General features: G+C 37.6%; 6 protein-coding genes across 6 annotated transcripts; all 6 read right to left on the bottom strand.

The window, feature by feature from the left end:
• Positions 1-4,901: 4,901 nt before the first annotated feature.
• LOC6505129 ((3R)-3-hydroxyacyl-CoA dehydrogenase) lies at positions 4,902-5,966 on the bottom strand. The gene is made up of 2 exons (XM_001965370.4): positions 5,819-5,966; positions 4,902-5,740 (listed from the first exon to the last, which is right to left on the bottom strand). Exons 1-2 carry the CDS (start codon positions 5,940-5,942, stop codon positions 5,034-5,036), a joined length of 831 nt encoding a protein of 276 aa, XP_001965406.2. The 5' UTR covers positions 5,943-5,966; the 3' UTR covers positions 4,902-5,033.
• Positions 5,967-6,585: 619 nt separating this feature from the next.
• Positions 6,586-7,173, bottom strand: LOC6502746. Its single transcript, XM_001965371.4, has one exon. It carries the CDS (start codon positions 7,158-7,160, stop codon positions 6,690-6,692), a length of 471 nt encoding a protein of 156 aa, XP_001965407.3. The 5' UTR covers positions 7,161-7,173; the 3' UTR covers positions 6,586-6,689.
• Positions 7,174-8,074: 901 nt separating this feature from the next.
• On the bottom strand, positions 8,075-9,071 carry LOC6505128. Its single transcript, XM_032452022.2, has one exon. It carries the CDS (start codon positions 9,069-9,071, stop codon positions 8,136-8,138), a length of 936 nt encoding a protein of 311 aa, XP_032307913.1. The 3' UTR covers positions 8,075-8,135.
• A 2,240-nt stretch (positions 9,072-11,311) lies between these two features.
• On the bottom strand, positions 11,312-12,633 carry LOC6505127 (uncharacterized protein DDB_G0283697). Its single transcript, XM_001965373.1, has 2 exons — positions 12,573-12,633; positions 11,312-12,147 (listed from the first exon to the last, which is right to left on the bottom strand). Exons 1-2 carry the CDS (start codon positions 12,631-12,633, stop codon positions 11,312-11,314), a joined length of 897 nt encoding a protein of 298 aa, XP_001965409.1.
• Positions 12,634-14,080: 1,447 nt separating this feature from the next.
• Positions 14,081-15,015, bottom strand: LOC6505126 (ras guanine nucleotide exchange factor R). Its single transcript, XM_001965374.2, has 2 exons — positions 14,853-15,015; positions 14,081-14,778 (listed from the first exon to the last, which is right to left on the bottom strand). Exons 1-2 carry the CDS (start codon positions 14,905-14,907, stop codon positions 14,102-14,104), a joined length of 732 nt encoding a protein of 243 aa, XP_001965410.1. The 5' UTR covers positions 14,908-15,015; the 3' UTR covers positions 14,081-14,101.
• A 1,463-nt stretch (positions 15,016-16,478) lies between these two features.
• On the bottom strand, positions 16,479-18,294 carry LOC6505125 (trichohyalin). The gene is made up of 2 exons (XM_032452021.1): positions 18,240-18,294; positions 16,479-17,344 (listed from the first exon to the last, which is right to left on the bottom strand). Exons 1-2 carry the CDS (start codon positions 18,292-18,294, stop codon positions 16,479-16,481), a joined length of 921 nt encoding a protein of 306 aa, XP_032307912.1.
• Positions 18,295-20,594: the final 2,300 nt, after the last annotated feature.

Raw genomic sequence — 20,594 nt, 5'->3', positions numbered from 1 at the left:
GTAAGGGTGGACCAGCACCACCCTATCACCCCCACCATTCCACCACCCACACACATAGCAACCACCCCCCCTTCCTAGAGGGGGAGAGAGGGACAAGTGTTGGCCGCAAGAAATTCTGCGGCTGGTGGGCAACAAAGTCGCGCACGACGCCCATTAAACTAAATTAGTTGCCCTTTGTCACCGAACGACCCTCGCTGTCACACGTGACTCCAGGATGCCCAAGGGGGGGTGGTGACTGAGGGGGTGGTGGCTTAAACATACGTGCACTTGGCCAGAAGGAAGTTGCAATTGCGGTTCACTGTATTAATTAGCATTTTTTCTCTATACCAAGAGACAGACTACGAGTTCATTTAGAGAACTTTCAAGAAATTAAAAAAAAGTTTAATTCAATTAAAAATAATAAAAAAAACAGAGTGCTTTTTATATAAATTAATTATTTATTACTATTTTTTGTGTTTTGCTTAGGTTTAAGGCTTAAAGATTTTTTTAATTAAGTGACAAAAGCACAGAAATAAAATTATTATTGAAGGAAATAAGAAGTTATTTAGGGTATCTCATAGCCTAAAAAAATCTTAAATAGAATATACTATTTAATATCATTTAATTTTCAATTTAAACACAAACTTAAATATAAAACTTTTAAACAAATAAACAAAGTAAAGGCTTTAAGTTTTCAAATAAGAAACTAAAAGAAGAAGTATCGGGTATCAGTATTTTTGTTTTTTTTTTTTTAAGATTTTTTTAAAAAATTTTTTATATATAACAATATGAATAATTAAATAAGAATTAAATTAAAATAATACCGGATATAAGTACTTTTAAAGTTATTTAAGTTGTTATAAGTTGTAATGAAGGACTTCCAAAACATCAAAATAGGAAAGGGTTATCAAATATTTTACTTTTTAAGTATAAAAAAAATCTTTACTTAAGTATATCTTTTAAAACAAGTTATTCCAAAGATCTATTCAAACATTTACACATTAAAATTATACATTTAATTTAATTTCCTTTATTTTACAGTACTTATTCTATTTATTTCTAAATATTTTCGAAACTCCTCCAACTCCATTTAAGTTAATCGATGACTGGTGGCTCCTATTTATATCTTCCCCTATATTTTAGTCTCTTTCTCCAGACTCCTTTCATTTCCTGAATCCACATCCCGACCATCAGGTCCTCTCAAATTCCAATTCCCATTGTCCATTGTCCGTGAAGTCGTGCGGAGTTCTCCCAGAGCGTTAATCACTCGACTATGTGATCCAACATCCTTTCGGCTCCTTTTTGGGGGCTCCCAGTGTGCTTTTTTTTGTTTTTTTGTTGCTTGTGTTTTTATTATTTTGTTGCTGGAATAAAAGGACACATAGCACAAGGACCAGGACAGGAGGCCAGGAGGACAGAACACAAAAAACGGACACGAGGCGCACGAAGAGTTACGATTTCATTAACATGAGATATGGGAAGTGCCAAAGCGCTGGTCGCTCTGGAAAGGCACACTGGCAGTGGAGTGGCAGTGGCAATGGCATCGTCGTCCACTTCCCTGAGCCCTTCTGCTTCCGGATTTCTTCTTCTTTTTTTCGGTTGGTTTTCAAAGGGTGGAGCGTCGGGGGGATGGGATGGGTGGTTCTCGGGTTCTTCGGGGTCGTTACGGGGGTCGTGTTGGGCTGCTTTATGGCTCAAGTGTTGGCTTGTCGTCGCCGCCTGTGTCGCACTGCGTTGTTAATTGCTGAAAGGTGGATGCTTACACTGCCAAAAATGTTATATAATTTCTCCATTTTAGGAAAAAAGGATTTATACACTTTTGATAGCTGTTTCATGAAGAATTTTATGATTTAACATTTGATTTCTTTTTGAAAAAATATGAAAAATAATATTTTCAAATTATTTTCGTCACTGAAAACACTAGAATTTTGCAGATTTTATATAGATTTTCTATATAATTTGTAGGCTTGTAGCTAGTATGCTCATTAAGTAGCTTATACAATAATTTCGTCACTGAAATCAATCACACCTATCTCGAGGTTGTTGTGCATTCGTCACTGCTATTTTATCTAGTCAAAATATATACTTTTTTTATTCTACATATTTGATTTCTTTTAAACTTTATATGACATAATTTTACATAGTAATTTATAAAATATTTTTAGACCTAGCAATTACATTCGTCACTGCAATTTAAAAAGCTTAAATTATGTTTTTCACACGATTCTCAGTTAAATTTAAATGTTAAAAATTTTTCCAACTGGCTATAAATTATAAAAATCACTTTTATGCAAAATTAACATAAAATTTCTATAAAAATATAGTTTTCCCTTTTGAACCTCCAATTTTTTCTCAGTGTACAAACAAAGAGCCTGCTTAGGGTAGCTTCATATGATTAGCAAATGTTTTGTTTTTCACTATGCACTAAAAACCGAGCCAGGAAACTGAGGAAAATGGGCAACGGGGAAATGGGAAACGCACCAGCTAACAGCTGGTGGTGCAAAGAAAGAGAGATGGTGTGGGGGGTTGAGTGGGTGGATGGGTAGATAGGGGGGGGTTTCTCATACCACTCCTGACCCTAACCCCGAAATGCTTGGCAAGTTTTTGTGCGAGTCTTTTTGGTGGATTGTTTTGGGTGGGATGGGTGGTTTTTGGTTTTGTTGGGATGGTGGTTGGGTGGTTGCTTAATGTCGGGTCGCCACTGTAATTGCTCCTCTATGTATGTGTTTGTGTGTGTGTGTGTGTGTGGGTTTTAGTGTATTAGTGTGTGTGCGTGGCGAGTTGAATTTCTTGAATTAATAAAATGTCTTCATTATTTAAATTGCACGCACGGCCACAGGACCCTTTTGACCCACCAATCCACACGACCCACCACTCAAACATATGTGGGTCGGGTTGACATGCATATATCTCCCTGTTTCTATATAAATATATACCCATGTGTGAGTGTGTGTTTGCTTCCGAGTTAATTAGCAGCTGGGGAATTGTGAAATATATTAATATTGTACATTTCGGTGGCTCTGGGTCCGATGCCCCTTTCCAGCTCTCGACAAATTTACCCGCATTGGGCACCAACCACCCACCCACCCAGCTACCCCGAGCCACCCCAGCCACCCAATCACCCCACCCGTGACCACAACAAGCCGTGTCACACATTCCATTTCCCACTTCGATGTTCTTTTGTGGCCGAATGCCTGCCATTTAAAGTGGTGCGAGGAATTCCAAGTGCGCTTTCAAGGACCAAACTGATTTCAGGTCAAAGGCAATAAACACAAATATGTATTAAATATTTGAGAAGACTATATTATAGTTTTGTATAAAGAATCGTTTTATGAATCTTTTAAGGTATTTCCTATAAGAATTGGATCAGAATTGACAAAGATAGGGCCATCGCTCGGGGTCATATGAGGCTATATAGGCATTTTCCGAAATTTTAAAGGGGATGCCCCAGAAAATTTGATGAAAAATTTAAAAAATATTTCAATCCTGGATTTTGATGCAGATTTGTGGAGAATCGTTCCACGAATCTTTTAAGGCATCCCTTTTAAGAATCAGATAAGAATTGACAAAGATATGGCCATCGGTCGGGGTCATATGGGGCTATATAGGCATTTTCCGAAATTTTGAAGGGGATGCCCCATAAAATTTGATGAAAAATTTAAAAAATATTTCAATCCTGGATTTTGATGCAGATTTGTGGAGAATCGTTCCACGAATATTTTAAGGTATTCCTTTTAAGAATCAGATAAGAATTGACAAAGATATGGCCATCGGTCAGGGTCATATGGGGCTATATAGGCATTTTCCGAAATTTTGAAGGGGATGCCCCATAAAATTTGATGAAAAATTTAAAAAATATTTCAATCCTGGATTTTGATGCAGATTTTTGGAGAATCGTTCCACGAATATTTTAAGGTATTCCTTTTAAGAATCGGATAAGAATTGACAAAGATATGGCCATCGGTCGGGGTCATATGGGGCTATATAGGCATTTTCCGAAATTTTGAAGGGGATGCCCCATAAAATTTGATGAAAAATTTAAAAAATATTTCAATCCTGGATTTTGATGCAGATTTGTGGAGAATCGTTCTGCGAATCTTTTAAGGTATCCCTTTTAAGAATCGGATAAGAATTGACAAAGATATGGCCATCGGTCGGGGTCATATGGGGCTATATAGGCATTTTCCGAAATTTTGAAGGGGATGCCCCATAAAATTTGATGAAAAATTTAAAAAATATTTCAATCCTGGATTTTGATGCAGATTTGTGGAGAATCGTTCTACGAATCTTTTAAGGCATCCCTTTTAAGAATCGGATAAGAATTGACAAAGATATGGCCATCGGTCGGGGTCATATGGGGCTACAAGGCATTTTCCGAAATTTTGAAGGGGATGCGCCAGAAAATTTGAGGAAAAATTTAAAAAATATTTCAATTCTAGGTTTTGATGCAGATTTGTGGAGAATCGTTTCACGAATATTTTAAGGTATCCCTAAGAAGAATCGGATGAGAATTAACGAAGATACATATTTTTCTCAGCATAGTTTTGGGATGCATGGATTAACTGGCCAGTGCTGCCCATAAATTTGTTTGTTATAAGATAAGAAAATATAAAAAATTATAAAAATATATTCATTCTGATAAAACGAATGCTTTTGAAGAAAATTTGTTTTCAGAATCATAAATCAAATAAATAAATTAAAAACTAACAAGTATTTTTTGTTTTATCTTTAAAACAATGAGAATAATATCAGTTTAGAGGACATAAGTGACATCTAGATGGCGCCACGCAATCGTTCTAGTATTGATTAAAAATATTATAAAATTGTAAAAAAAAAGCTTCAAGAATATATAGAAATTTAGATTAGGGATAATAGAGTCTAACTAGTCTTAATAATAAAATAAAATTATTCTCCGTAGAAAATTAATCTTGAAATATTTAATAATCATACAAAAAAATATGCATATTTTCACAGGATAGGTTCACGAATAAATGCAATGTCCTGGCCACAAAAAAAAGGATGTTTTCTCCAAAACAGGAGAGGAGGATAACTTTTTATGTAAGTCCCCCGGTGACATCGATGGCAGCTCCATTAATGTACGAGGACTTGGATGAAGCCAAAAAGGCGATGACCTCGGCAATTTCCTCCGGCTGGCCCAGCCGGCCCAAAGGACACTTCTGCATGACCTGCTCCTTGATGGCCGTCGGGACAACGGCCACCATCGGTGTATCGATATATCCCGGGAGGATGCAATTAACACGAATACCAAACTTTCCAAACTCTTTGGAGGCGACTTCGGTGAAGGAGATCACTCCCGCCTTGGTGGCCGCATAATTGGCCTGGCCAATATTATTCATTTTGGCCACAATGCTCGACAGATTAACGATACTGCCATTTTTCACATTCTGTTCAATCATTGCCTTGGCAAAGTACTGGGTTATCAGAAAGGTACCCTTCAGATTCACACTGTAAACGTCATCGTAGTCCTTTTCGGGCATTTTTAAAAGATAACCATCACGTGTTATTCCGGCCGAGTTGACCACAATGCTGGGGGCTTGTTGGAATTTCTTTAGGGCCTCGGCAACAGCTGATTCTACGCTCTTGGATGACGAGACATCTACTTCTAGGGAGGCAGAGTTCTCGGCACCCAGCTCCTTGGCCGTTTCTTGGGCGGCCTGAAGGTTACGATCAGCGGCAATCACTTTAGCACCATCACGGGCCAAAAGTCGGCAAGTGGCACGCCCAATTCCAGAGCCAGCACCTGTTTTCCGATTAAATTGTAATTTAATACTCGAATCTGATAGCAGGCTTCTATTGAAAAGTAAATATAAACACTTGCCTGTTACGAGGGCCACTTTCCCGGCAAGTATTCCCGTCGACATGGTTATTTCGTTAACTAATCCAGCAAACTGATTGCCTGACTTGGATCTAATGGATTTCAACGTGTGACACAATATTATCATAAAAAGCTATCACTAAAAAATGAAAACAGCTGTTCGAAAGCTCCAATCCGACAGATAAACATAATAAAGAGCTTTTGTGGCATGATCGGTGAGGGGTTTCTCTTAATGATTTTAATCTTTATGGTTTAAAAGCTTTACAAATATTTTTTAATCAATTTTAGACTTTTTTTTATCAGTTGGGGAGGTATTACATATTTTTATGAATTTTTATTATGTATTTAAGTATGAATCATAATAGAAAGATCACTATTTGAGAGAAGAACAAATTCTACAAAGTGTTAATATTTTTAAATAGGCTTATTTGAAGATATAACATTATTTATTTTATTTATTATAGACTTTTTTGAATTAAGCAAGCTAATTAACTCAATCAGAATAAAAAAAAATAAAAAAAAAAAGCTTTAAAAACTAGTTTTAAAAGATGTGACTTTTTATGGAAACTGTGCCTAAAAGTAGGCTACATAAATTTGCTAATTCTCAGAAGGATTTTGACTTTATAATATAAATTTTAACATATTTCATACAAAAATGAATATTTTTCAATAAAAAAATACAAATTTTAGTACAAAAATGACAAAATCGGAATTAAAATCTTACATTAAAAGAGCCTAAAATTGTACTAGATTTATGTATCCATCTCCTCCCATGCTTAGTTTAAATTAATTTAAAAATATTAGTCCTCAAAACCACAACCTTAACCCTTTTCAATAAAAAAAAACCTTAAATTCTATAAAAACTGCATGTTTTTTACTCCAATGGTATAAGATAATACTCCTCCACTTGTGTCCTCAAATCTCCATTTCGGAGACTACCAATTCCACTCGATCTTGCCAAGCCGAACTGCCGGAGCAGTTTCTTCAGATACCTTCTGGGTATTTTCACCAATTGCCGACGTATTATCCTCTGGACTTTGTTCCAAGGACGACTGCTGCCTCTGTGATCCTCGTCCTGATTCTCGTAATCCTCATCCTCCAGCTGCTCCTGCTCCACCTCATCCTCCTCGTCGATGTCCTTTTGGGTCTGAAACTTGGCCAATTGCTGGACCAATTGTTTCAACTGCTTCTCACTCAACTGACTGAGATCGATTTGGGTTTCTTTATCGGCCAGATTGTTGGACTTTAACCCTACAGATGGACTGCAGCTTCTGGCCAAAATCTCCGGCGTGGTATGGACCAAAATCGAGTAAACGATCAGCATCAACAATGGCAGGCCCTCCATCTTATTGTCTTCTGACTTCTGCCTGGGGCCAAGATCGGGCTTAAATACTCCGGACAGTGATTTTTGCAGCATCATTCGTCACGATTCCATCGATCTTCTTGGACTTCAAAAGTGGGTCAAGTGCGTACTTCGAGAAAATAAATATCCATATGGATACTCCATTGATTCTATTTCCACTTTTTTTTTATATTTTCTTTATTTGGGGATCAATGATCGCTTGGCTATTTATTTTTTTGTTATATATATTTTTTTAAGTTGATTTTTTTTGGCAATTTTTTATCGTTTTTAGATACTTTGTTTGGGGTTTTGTCTTTTTGAAAATATTGTATTTTATTAAAGATTGTTTTTAAAATTAAAATACAATCAACAGAAACTTACTTCCATTTTCTTTTATTTTATAAACTTTTCTTCTACATTTTTATAAAAAAAAAACTTTAAAAAGTCTTCTTTTCAAAATTCTTCTACAAATTCTCTAAATTTTTAAAGAAATTATACCAAATATTAATTAAAAAAAAAATTGTTTTGAGATTTTGTAGAAGTTTTAAGGATTGTTTTGAAGGATTTTGTATTACTTCTCCTTTTTTTTTAAATTTAATTTTATTGAAAGATAAAAATAAACAAAAAAAAATAATCAAAACTTTTAAAAGATTAAGGAAAATAATTTCCATTTTAACTTTTTTTAGTTTTGAATATTTTGTGTCAAAATTTTCTCTTTTTTTTACCTTTTTAAGATTTTATAATTTATATATTTCATACATAAATTTTATATTAATTATATAAATATAAAAAAAAGGCATATATTAATTTATTTTTCAAAAGACTTCATTTATTCGATTGCAATTTCAAGTTAAGCTACAATAAATTAGAAAAAAAAAATATTACTCTTGCTAGAAAGCGGTCATTTGCCGAAGGAATCCCTCAGGCAGCCCGAGCGACGAATCCTTAATGATTCCGTACTGATTCCTTGTTGATTTTTTAGGCGGGAATGATGCGAGTACGCCTGTTCTTGTTACGGTTCTTGCGGTTCTTCTTGTTGCCGCCGCGACGACGGTTGTTGAACTTCTTGGCGGGAACGCGCTTGCGCACCACACGCCTCTTGTTGCCGGGACGGCTGCCGGTGTTGAGCATCACCTTCTGGCCGTTCTTGAAGTAGCGGCGATACCGGGGCGGAATCCTAACGCTGATCACCTGACCGCGACGGGCACCCTTCCGGCGCAGGTTGATATGGCTGCTGGTGGCCTTGCTCTCGCCAGCTCCTCCTCCCACCGCTCCTGTGCCCTGGACTTCATCGTCGGTGACCACTTCATATTCCTGAGCACCGGCGGCCAGAGCAGCCTGCAGTGCCTGTTCGTCCATCAGATCCGAGGGATAAGCGGCAGCTGGCTGTTTTACAGCCTGATCCTGTTGCTCCTGATCGGCATCCTGATCGTCATCATCATTTCCATAAGACTGCTGCTGCCGGCCGGCCGTAGTGCCCGTAGTGGGTGAAGTGGGTGAGGTGGGTGAGGTGGTGATCGTACCAGTTGCCGAGGGAATAGTACCCGTCGAGGTCACCGTCACCGTGGGGCTAGTGGGGGAGGCGGTTCCAGTTGTGGTTCCAGTGCCAGCTCCCGTAATAATGATCGGAATCACGGGCTGATTATTGCTACTGAACAGATTCTTAAAGGTGAGGAACTTCTTGAGGAAGAGTCGTCCACTGGACGGATCCTTGACACCAGCTCCTTGTCCGGCAGCAGCAGCAGCTACATTCTGGCCATTTCCAACTTTCACATCCTGATCCTTAGCGACAACATCGACCATGGCATCCTGATTCTTTCCACGAGATTTTTGGCCAATTCGTGTCTTTTCGGGAGCTGCTTCGATTGTCACCAGAAGACAGGCAGCCACAAAAATAATTCCAAACAATTTCATTTTGAATTCGTTTTAAGGATTCTCTTTTTAACCGGATAAACTACTCGTCGAAGTAGAGAACTTTTAACCGGATAATTAAAAAATATATAATATAATTAATATATATTTTTTAAAAATAGGGAGGATGCTTGCCGTTGACTGGACAATCAGGCTATGATACATTATCGGCAAAGTGCGAGGGTTTTTATAGTCCCAACGGGGCATAAACCCTTAGGGGCCGCACAAACCCTATTACAAACGGTAAATCGGTGAAAATCTACCAACAAAATATATATATAGAAAACTATATAGATATACAGGAGAAAAGAGATGAAGAAATACAAAAAAATTATACTATGTACACACAGAGGGTCGAGGCTGGGCGAGCGAGCGAGCGACCGAGCAATTGAAATTCAATTGAGTTTCGGTGGCAAATATCGCTTGCAGCTATATTCAAATAATATTCTTTCATAGTCATCGTCATAAACTTTGTTCTGCCGATCATCGATTTTTTGAATTTCTTGGATTTTTTGGCTTTTTGATTTTCTTCCTCAACCGTAACGCTTTTTTTTCGCATTTTGTTGGCTTTCTAAGTGTACTTAGGTGTGTGTGCGTGTGTGTGTTTTTTTTTTTTAAATACAAAAAGTGAAAATTCCAATGGTGTGTGGCATTCAAATTGATTTCTAATTGAACCCGAAGAGGGTCGAAGGTGATGGGCCTACGGCTCTCCTCCGAAAGTGACCCAAAAACCGAGTACGAGAAGCTACAGTTCAGGTGCGAGTGAGGGGTTTTTATTCGTTTTTTAATCTTTATTCTTAAATATTTAAATTTTTAAATAATTCTTGAGTAAGTCTAGAGAGTTTTAGCTTCCAAAAATTTAAATTATTAAAAGGTTATTGTCTTCTGATCCTTTTAAAAAGCTATAGATACTAAAAGTCTTATGATTATTTCACCAAAAATTACAAGATTTATAGAAATGTATACTATCTCAGTTCTCAGGAGAGGGTCTAAGGGGTATAGCCGGCTTATTCCGACTAAAATGTTATAAAAATTATAGGGATTTATGCAAAATAAATAATAATATATAATTGTATTGTTCTATAGAATAATATTGTATAATATAATAAAATATTTATATTTTATTTTAATAATAAAAATAAAACTCACATGAAACTGTACTTTTTTTCCCTCGAAGCATTATATTAGATGCATTATAGATGTAAGACTTTAAGATGCGAATATGTAGATTCTATGTAGATATGTGTATGTATGTAGATGATGTATGTATGTCTTAGTTTCTCCTTTATTTTATAAACATTTTAACTCCAAATCCCGAAAACCTGTAAAATAAAAAACTTAATTTCCAGGAAAAGTTTCCAGTGCAGCTTACGGATCCTCCATCTTATTTTCTTCTTCTTGCATCTCAAATATGTATGTATCTGAGGCGTCTTTTGGCCTATTCCATTCTAACTGTATTCCAAAATGGCGACGCCTCGGGCTTCGGACGCCAACGCACACACACTAAGGGAGAAGGGAGCACCTGGAAAGTGGAGGTCTGGTCAAGAGATCCTCCGTATTTCGTAGAATAACTATCTTAATTCCATTAAAATAGTTAATTCCACTAACTACGATACCAGCTCCATACTCCATACGTCCATACTTACCTGAGGCGGAAAAGTGTCGACATTTTCGCCATTTTTTCTAGATTTTCTTGTCCCCCGAAGCTAGGGCTCTTCAAAATATGTATTAAAGTCCATGGGCCTCGTCTGATTGTGCATTTTATAGAGCTTGTGCTTCTATTTTTTATCAACGAATTTAATCCAGAAATTTTCAACCAATTCTTGGCTTGAAATGCTGGCGAATGAAAACAAAGAAGAAGAGCTATCGGAAAACTTGCGAGCGAAGGACCGAACCGATCGGAGAGAGAGAGAGAGAACAAGCACTAGCCGCTCTCTCGAAAAGGAGAACTGCTTGCTTTTTCAGTAAGCAGTATTTTCTAGTATTATTCCTAGGGTTTGGCGGCTAAAAATTTAAATTTCAAATATTGATTCAAAATATGAAGAAATATGACAAAAAAAATACTAGTTAAGATCAAGTTAGTGTAGGCTATAGGCTTTCGATCCTAGTCATTATAATTTTTGTTTATTTAAGTTAGTTAGAATAAATAAAAAACTATGATATTTTTTTTTATATATTTGCTTTATTATCGTTTGATTTAGCCATTACAGGACAAAGTTCAAAGGGTCAAAGGGTCAAAGGACTTAGTTGCGGCGGCGGTTGAGACGGCGACGCTGGCGCAGGCGGTTGATGCGGCTGTTGCGGCGCAGACGACGACGGGCGTTGCGGTGGCGTCTGTTGGAGCGGCGGCGGGCATTGGCACTGCGGCGGTTGTTGCGCCGACGCTTGGCCTGGCTGCGGCGGCGCTGGCGGCGTCGCTTGTTGGCAGCGCGGCGACGGTTGGCGTTTGAGCGGCGGCGGGTTGCCTTCAGCTGCTCCCGCAGTCGATCATTCATGTCCTTCTGCCGGCGCAGCTCCCATTCGCGCATCAGTTCGCTGTTGGAGAGGTTGTCGGGATTGCGGGCGGAGTTGGTGCTACCGCGGCGGACGCTGGATGAGTCGGAACGCTTCGCTCCCACTACCAGACCATAGTTGTGATCATCATCCTCCTCCTCATCGTTCTGCTCCAAATCGTTCTCGCTATCGTCCTTCTCGTCACGGAAGTACTTCTCCTGCATCTGCTCCTCCCCATCATCCTCAAAGTCATCGTCCAAGTCATCATTTAAATTGCGATTACTTTCCTTCCTAGCTGTAGATGTGCCGGTGGTGGTGGCGGAGGGGGTTGCGCTGGAGCTGGAGGATCCCGTGCTGGTAGTTGGCGACGGGACGACTGTGCTTGTTGTGGTTGTCGGGCCTGAGGTGGTCGGCCCGGTAGTGGTGCCGGTGGGGGCAGGTGGTGGGCAACCAGACCCCTTCAGGGCCATAAGCTGCTGCAGGCTCCGGGCCTCGATCTGGACGGGCTCTCGTAAGATACGCAGCCTGGTCTGCTGGGGAGTCTCATCGGCGGTCGAGTCCTTGTCATTGTCCCGGGAGCGGGCCACTAGTGGGTGATAATCATATTTAATTATAATTCTTGAATTCTTAAGTATTTTACTCAAATATTTGTCTTGAAATAAATATTTTAAATACTGTTTGATTTTTGAAAAAATACTAGAATATGAAAATAAAATTGCATAAAATAGTTCCGTTTTGAAGAAACTTTTAAAAACTTTTAATTTTTAATAGACAAAAGAGGGTAATATTTGTTCCAAAAACATTTAAAATAATACTTTAGTGTATTAAGGAGGTATTGAAAAAATACTAAATTTTTAATAATATTTAAAATATTATTTCATTGAATGATTAAAGTTTTTAAGGAATCAGTTTATTTTGTGTCAGTAATTGTTTTTTTTTTTTGGATTTTTTGATAAAAAATTAATGATTTTAGAAATTTGTTTTTTAAAAAAACAGTTTTTTGAAACTCACCAGAGGCCTGAACAAAAATCGCTAAGCCCAGGACGAGCAGGGCGCCGTAAATGAACTTCATTGCGGTTGTTTCGAGGAAATGGGATTTCCGGTATGATAGAAAGGATTATCTAGCTGGATGCTGGATGATATTCGATTCGATTCGATTAATTCGAAGGCTATTCGAAGGCACTGTGCTGCCTGGAGGGAAGATCGCCGGTGAACTGTGATCTTGCCATCGACGAACCGGGGTTATATACCCAACGCTCCAGTTTCGATTCCACTATACTATCATAGTTCGATTCTCTGCTAATAATTCTCATTAACATTTCCATAATTTTTCTTTTTTTTTTTTTGCCAATAGAAATGGTCAAAAAAAATAGCAACAAATTTGCAAATTCTTTTTTTGCAAAGACTTTTGCATAAATTTTCGCGCGAACGCTATTCGCAGATCGTTGAACTAGTTTTGACCCAAAACGATATCGCTGCCAAAGTTCAAAGAAATGTCACCAAAACTGAATGAAAACTAAGCGGCCTGATGATTACATTTTTTATTACTTAAGTTCGCTTGTTTAATATAAATAGTATTTAATAATTTAACTATAATTTGGTTTTACTTCTTATTAAATACCAAACTTAAAAGTTTGTTTTATTTAAGTAAATTATTTTCACATAAAAAATAATAGTAAAAATAAAAGTAACCAAGGAAATTTTTTATTTACATATCTTTTATTTAAAACTGAAAGTAATAGTCTTTTTGGCAAACAAGAAAAAAATATATCAGATAAGATTAGAGAATAACTTAAAAATAAAAATATTTAATTAACAGAAGCAGTGTTTCTTCTTTTTGTTTTTAAATTAATAATTCAATTAAACATTTAAAATTAAATAAGGTTATTTAACTCTTGAAGAATATGGAGGAGTAATAATTTTGAATGTTCGGTTTTCTTGGTATTTTTCAGTATATATGTTTTGTTTACTGCCATACTATTTAATCTAACATTGTTATCGATAATTATCGTTTTGTTAGCTTCAAGTTCAATATATGAGGATATGAGAACGTAATTTTAATAAATTATAATAAAAATGTATTTTTAAAAAAAGGAAAAGAAGAATTTTTGTTTTTTGGTATTTTTTGTTATGGTAGATGTTATATTATCGACATTCTCTCATTTATCGACTCTTTAATGTCTTGGTATTATAAGTCTACATAGTTATCGATATGAATCGATAAAAATTAAATGTTTTTTTTTTTAAATACTAAATATTATTTTTATAATATATAAACCCATTATCCATTATTTTGTCTAATAGGAAGATTTTTTTAGGGTTTTAGGGCCAAGGTCGAGATTCGAGTCCTCTTGAACCAAAAATATATTTTCTTAATATATTTAATATTAATTTTAATATTAATATATTAAACTTTTCAAATGTTTCCCCTTTTCCCCCTTGATTAAAAAGTTGTAAACCATTTTTTTTAAATATTGAATTTATTTATTCGGGTCTAAGGTCCTGGTTCGATCCTTTTCGGGGTAATCGTCGAGTCCTTTTTAGGCGGCAATGCGGATGGAGCGGTTCCTGTTGGGCGTGGCCTGACGGAAGCGGCGGACCAGGCGCATGTTCTGGCGGCGGTTGCGGCGCTGGCGACGCTTCTGCTGCTGCTGGCGGCGGCGGCGCTGCTGCTGGCGACGCTTCTGCTGCTGGCGGCGCTTCTGCTGCTGCTGCTGGCGGCGACGCTTCTGCTGCTGCTGACGGCGACGGAAGCGCTGCTGCATGCGCTGGCGCTGACGGCGGGCCTTCACCAGCTGACGGCGGCGGTTAGACTGGGAGCGGGCGGCCTGCTGGTAGACGGCTTCCTGCACCTCCTGCTCCTCCTCGTCGTCGTTCTCCTGGAAGTGTCCGGCCACATGGTGCTCCTGATCCTCGTCATCGTCCTCAGCATCGTCGTCGTTGAAGGCGCGGCTGGAGCCGGTGGAGCCGGTGGAGCCGGTGGCGGGGGTGGTGGTTGAGGTCGAGGTGCCCGTGGAGGTGGTTGGGCCGGTGGGCGAGGTCGTCACGGTGGTGGTGGTTGGAACAGTGGTGGTAGTGGTAGGGGCGGCGGTGGTGCTGCTGGAGCTGCTGCCCTTCAGGCTGTTGATCAGATCGGTCAGCTGGGTGGAGCTCAGACGTCCTTGGGCGACGGGCTCATCCCGCTGGCGGCCAAAGACCTGGAAGTTCTGGGGCTTGGCTACAAAAATATTATAATTATATTATTAATTAATTAATAATTAATAATAAATAATTAATTATTATAATAAATACCATTGGCGAACGCAGCCAGGCAGGCAATCACAAGTAATCCCTTCATTAAATGCATTTTTTCGAAATATTTATTTCGTTTTTTGTAATATCCTTTTTGGTGAAGTGTCTTAGTAGCTACTTGGATGGCTTGGAAGGGCCGATGTGACTGACTTCTTAGGGCTCGACCCTCGATATTTATATGTTACAAAAGTCAGAAGAATTACAAGACATCCAAAGGGCTAGCCAACCCTGTAACATCTTACAGAGAGAGATGGCCATCGATTTGGGCATTCGCCAGAACGGGAAGACATCACTGAAAGGGCCTGAAATTGTAAACTTTTTAGCATAATGCCATAAATAATCCAACATGACCCGTAACCCCGAATGATCGGCACAGAATACCATTTGCATATTCGCCAAAAACTCATTTCCATATTCATATTTGGAGATTCTGCGGCCGCGAGTCTTCCGTGGCGACGAAAGACGGAAGAAATTCTTCCACATCGAAGGGCGAAAGTGGAGGAGAGAGATGTCATTGAACTGGACAGGTCTTGACCCCACGCGGGAGAATTCTTCTTCCAGTAGAAGAATTCTTCGCTTAGAAACTCTAAGGCAAGATTACAAATTCTTAAGCTTGAGACCTTATAGTGGAAAAAGTCATCTAAGTTAGCTAAGGACTTTAGGACTTGAAACTTTTTAAGTTGAAAAATATTAGAAAATCTAGTACTTTTTAAGAAACTTATTTTAAGAAGTTATCATCTTGCTTTTTTAAACTTGGTTATGTTAAAAAAAACTATAATATTAAATGATATTAGACTTTAGACAACGAATTAATTATCTAATGAGTATAGACTTTCTTAATATTTTGTCTAAAACTTTATAGAATTTTAATACTATTTATAGTATTATATTCTTTAGTATTCAATTTCAATACTTGAATGTCGAATCTGCTTCGAATGCTACCTCACATCAAGATTATTTTAAAGATTAAATCAAAATTAAATATTAATATTGAAGCTTTAGTGTTATGTTATCCCCTAATTTGTTTTATTTTTTAAGCTTACAAATCATTTTCAATATTTTTTTAAAAGTTTCTTAAATACTTTTCACTTTTAAGAAGAACACTCCAATTTTTTCAATATTTAACTTTAAATTATTTAATTTTAAACCTTTACTCTATTCATCTTTAAAATATGTTCGTGTTTTAAGTATATTTTCAAGATAATATTTAATTTCAAACTTTAGTTCAAAATAGATTTATGTTTCAATGGAAATATTTAAAAATTTTCATAAAAACTTTTCCAAAAATGCCAAATTTTAAAGAAAATATTTAAATAACTCCATTTAGTTAGAGTTTAGTTTAAGTTGGAGTTTTAAAGATTAAATTGTTAAATTGTATTCTTTAAACTTGAAACTTTTAAAGCTAAAAAAATTAAGAAAAATATTGTTAAGACTCGGCTAAAAAATAAAAAATAAAATTAAATTATCTTGAAAACCCCCTTAGGAAAAATGTAAAAAAAAAAAGACTCGTATATTTTGTTGTTTTGCATACAAATTTCATTTTATTTCAGTGTATCGGATCGTATCGCTTGGAAGAAGGACATCCAAGGGGCTGGTGGGCCGGGGGGCTGGGGGGGCGGAAGGTCCTTACTGGAGGCTGCGACCGCGACGGTTGCGACGACGGCGCAGCAGACGCATCAGACGGCGACGCTGCTGCTGACGCTGACGGCGCTGACGCTGGCTCTGCTGGCGGCGACGGAGGCCGGCCTTGGTGCGACGCTGGCGCTGGCGTTGGGCGCGGTTGCGATTGCGGTTGCGGCGCTGCCGCTGAGCGCGACGGCGTCGGTTCTGCTGGCGAACGCGGCGAATACGCTGCTGGCTGCGCTTCTCGGAGCGACGCTGGCGGCGCAGCAGGGCCCGAATGCGCTGGTTGTGTTCGCGCTGCAGCCGCTGGATGCGTCGCCGGTTGCGCTGCTCCACCTGGAACTGACGCCACTGGTTCTCCGACGGACGGATGACTCCGGAGGACTGGTCTGCGGCCTGGACGGCGTTGCTGTTGCCGTTGCTGCCTCCGTTTCCGGCGGGCGAGACCATGTAGAAGCCATCGTTGTCGTCCTCCTCCTGATCGTCTTCGTCCAACAGGCCCTCCTCATCGTCGTCGTCCTCGTCCTCCTCCTCGGCGAAGGAGCGCGCCAGCTCCAGATCCTCCTCGTCGTCCTCGTGGTGGAGATCGCCCTCCTGGAACGAACGCCTGGTGGTGCCAGTGGTGGTGGCGGAGGGCGTGGTCGTCGAGGTGCCAGTGGAGGTGGTGGGCGCCGTGGGACTGGTTGTTGTGGTCGTGGTGGCTGGCGAGGTGGAGGATGGCGTTATAGACGTGGTCGTCGGGGCTACAGTGGTGGTGGTGGTGGTGCTCTTCAGCGAGGAAAACTTGTTGGCGATCGAGGAGGTGAAGCGGGCCTCCGCCTGAGGATCCGACTGACGCTGACCGAGACGGTAGCCATTCCGACGTTCGCCTGTGAATTAAGTTGATCAATTTTTAATTTTTTTATTTTACTTTTTTTTTAAATATATAAAATAGAGATAGTAAGAAGATACAGTGTCTTCAAAATTAAAAGCACTATCCATTTTTCAGAGATCATTAATGTTTATAATTATTAATGATTTCTTAAATATTTTCCTAAATTATTAAATATTCTAGAACTTAATAAACTTTTTTTTTTATAATTTTGTAAAATACTTATACTTTTTATTCTTTAAAACATAGATATTTTCAAACACTTTTTAATTTAAGAAATATCATTTTTTCAGAATCTCAAGTTTCGAAAGTCTATTTTGATAGTTTTTAGACAATATCTATGAAATATTTCTGTCTATAATAGAAGCTACTATATCTTTTTATTTCATTGACAAAATATTACTCAAAAATTACTGATAATTCTTCAAAGAAAAATACCAAAAAAATGTTAAAAAATTTTCTATCGAGAGTACCGGGTGTGAATATCACTGTATTTCTACCAAATATTTCTTTTATAATTTTTAATGATTTTAAAATAGTTTGTGAATAAGTCACTTGTTTGAAATATTTATAATACACTCAAAAAAAACCTTTTTTGTTAGAAATATTTCTAAATGTTTTTTTTTAACTTTTTCAGAACTATTTCACTTTTTTTCACTTTTTTTTTTGAAAATTGTTTTCGAAAAACCGTCAAGAGGACTCACCAGAAGTGGCAGTGGGGGCCAGAAGAGCGCAAAGCGCCACAACCAAACACAACTGAAGCAGACAATTCATACTGCTGACGATTTCGCTCAGTGTAGATGCGATCCTTTTTGAAATAAATCAACTCCTGACTATCTTACTTGTTGCCTTCGAGTTCGAACTCGCAACTGACTGACAACTGATGGACTGACTTGGGATTTTATAGCCAAGTTTGAATGTCTTGGCCAGCTGATCGATGGCTGTCATCCTCCTTGGTCCCCCATTCACCTTCCTCCCAGATTTCCACAAAAAAAATCCAAAAAAAAATTGTTCTTTTAATATTTTTTTTTTTTTTTTTGCCAACTCTATTAGCCAAGTTCGCCGGGGGTCAAAGTGAACCGGGTCGCAGTCGGTTGAGAGGCGTACGAATTTTATGCTAATTTTCCCCACTCTTTCGCCAAAACATTCTTCTTTCCATCACTCTGACTAGCCGATGATTGATTAACGTCAAATCCCCCCCTTTTTTTCGCCAAAAAAAAATATGAAAACAGCAAGAGACTGCCAATTGACCTCTTGGTATTTTTTTTTTTGGCCAAAAAACAGAAGTTCTGGCCCGTCAGTTATATTCTGGTGTGATTAGAGCACAAATTAGAGACCGAAAACTTACAGGTTACAATGTAAGGGGATGTAAGAAAATCAAAAAACACAAGAAGAGAGAAAAGAAAAATGGAATAGGGCTAATTTTAAAAGCCATTAGGTTCTTGGTCAAGAACCCTAAAAAAATCTTTGCTCTAAGGGCCTAATAGAATTAGTTACAAGAATAAAAAAAAAACATTAAAAATGTGTAAAGAATTCCACATAAATTAATGAAAATATCTCCCAATTAAAATGATTATAACACCCTTAAATAAAAAAATATTTAAATAAAGTTGTACATAATTTAAAAAGATATTATTTCATATCAAAGATAAGTTATAGTTTACAATAATTACAATTTTATCAAATTACAACATGAATAAACGTAAAATGCAAACTTAAGATACATATACCAAATAAATACATCAGAACTCTTTAAAAAACCTTTAAATCTTAATAAATCCAGGTACACACAAGGATTTAAGGTAAGAATCTATCTCATTATAGTATATAGAACTTATATTTGTAGCTTTCGAATTAAAAAAACCTTGGAATATTTTTAAAAACCGTTTTAAAAGTATTCATCACAATAAATCCAAAGGATTATATTCGATAACATTGAAGTTCGATAATTCTTCTTCATGAGTTGCCATATAATTTAAAAAAAAATACCAGACACTTAAATGCTTTTAAAAAATAAACGATAAGTGTTTTGAGTAGTAGTTTGAATATATCTCTATATTCTTTCCCATTTTTATGTGTTATTCCTCATTTTAAACATTATCTTAGTATTTAAGCTCAAATTTAAATAGTTGATCGATAAGTCCTAGATATAATACCAGAAAGGACTGCTTACTGGAAAAGCAAGCAGTTTTCTCGTTTGAGAGAGCGGTTGCCAGCTGCAAGTTCGCTCTCTCTCTCTCTCTCTTCTACACTCCCACTCAATGCCTCCGTTTCAGTCCTTCGCTCTCTCGCTTCGTTCGTAAGTTTTCCCGAAGTTTCGCTTCATTTTCATTTATGACCATTTAAGGCCAAGAATTGGTTGAAAATTTCTGGATTAAATTCGTTGATAAAATATAGAAGCACAAGCTCTATAAAATGCACAATCGGAGGAGGCCCATGGACTTAAATACATATTTTGAAGAGCCCTAGCATCGGTGGACAAGAAAATCTAGAAAAAATGGGGAAAATGTCTGCACTTTTCCGCCTCAGGTAAGTATGGACGTATTTAAAAGGAATTGAGATAGTTATTCTACGAAATACGGAGGATCTGTTGACAAATTCTCCACTTTCCAGGTGCTCCCTTGTCCCTTCGTGTGTGTGCGGGGGCGTCCAAAGCCCGAGGTGTCGCCATTTTGGAATACAGTTAGAATGGAATAGGCCAAAAGACGCCTCAGATACATACATATTTGAGATGCAAGAAGAAGAAAATAAGATGGAGGATCCGTAAGCTGCACTGGAAACTTTTCCTTGAAATTAAGTTTTTTATTTTTTTTTACAGATTTTCGGGATTTGGAGTTGAAATACTAATAGAATAATGGAGGAACTGAGATACATAATCATACATACATCTATAGAATCTAAAGTCTTACATTGCACTTACATCTTGAACTACATAATCTTAAATAATGCGTCGAGGGAAGTACAGTGAGATTTATTTTTATTATTTTACAAAGATTATTATTATATTTTTCCATAAGTTCCTATGATCTTCATAACATTTTAGTCGGAATAAGCCGACTATACCACATAAACCCCTTTCTATAGAAGTGAGATAATATTAATTTCTATAATTCTTGTGGATTATATCAATAAGGATCTGTGGGTTTAAACCTGCCAATACATACATATCTCTTTGGGAGTTAAAAAATCACAAAAAGAGTTAAGACTCTTTTTAAATGATCTTTGGAGGTAAAAAATATGTATATTTA

This window comes from Drosophila ananassae, chromosome XR (assembly GCF_017639315.1).
Source record: "Drosophila ananassae strain 14024-0371.13 chromosome XR, ASM1763931v2, whole genome shotgun sequence".
NCBI lineage: Eukaryota > Metazoa > Arthropoda > Insecta > Diptera > Drosophilidae > Drosophila > Drosophila ananassae.
This window is presented reverse-complemented; position numbering and strand designations above follow the sequence as displayed.

Excerpts from the sequence above, each read along its gene's own strand:
- LOC6505129 (XM_001965370.4), bottom strand. The coding sequence starts at position 5,942 with ATGATAATATTGTGTCACACGTTGAAATCCATTAGATCCAAGTCAGGC. Across the intron at positions 5,741-5,818 it reads GAAAGTGGCCCTCGTAACAG|GTGCTGGCTCTGGAATTGGG; the intron begins GCAAGTGTTTAT and ends ATCGGAAAACAG.
- LOC6502746 (XM_001965371.4), bottom strand. The coding sequence starts at position 7,160 with ATGGAGGGCCTGCCATTGTTGATGCTGATCGTTTACTCGATTTTGGTC.
- LOC6505128 (XM_032452022.2), bottom strand. The coding sequence starts at position 9,071 with ATGAAATTGTTTGGAATTATTTTTGTGGCTGCCTGTCTTCTGGTGACA.
- LOC6505127 (XM_001965373.1), bottom strand. The coding sequence starts at position 12,633 with ATGAAGTTCATTTACGGCGCCCTGCTCGTCCTGGGCTTAGCGATTTTT. Across the intron at positions 12,148-12,572 it reads GATTTTTGTTCAGGCCTCTG|TGGCCCGCTCCCGGGACAAT; the intron begins GTGAGTTTCAAA and ends ATCACCCACTAG.
- LOC6505126 (XM_001965374.2), bottom strand. The coding sequence starts at position 14,907 with ATGCATTTAATGAAGGGATTACTTGTGATTGCCTGCCTGGCTGCGTTC. Across the intron at positions 14,779-14,852 it reads CCTGGCTGCGTTCGCCAATG|CCAAGCCCCAGAACTTCCAG; the intron begins GTATTTATTATA and ends ATATTTTTGTAG.
- LOC6505125 (XM_032452021.1), bottom strand. The coding sequence starts at position 18,294 with ATGACAGCCATCGATCAGCTGGCCAAGACATTCAAACTTGGCTATAAA. Across the intron at positions 17,345-18,239 it reads ACTTGGCTATAAAATCCCAA|GCGAACGTCGGAATGGCTAC; the intron begins GTCAGTCCATCA and ends CTTAATTCACAG.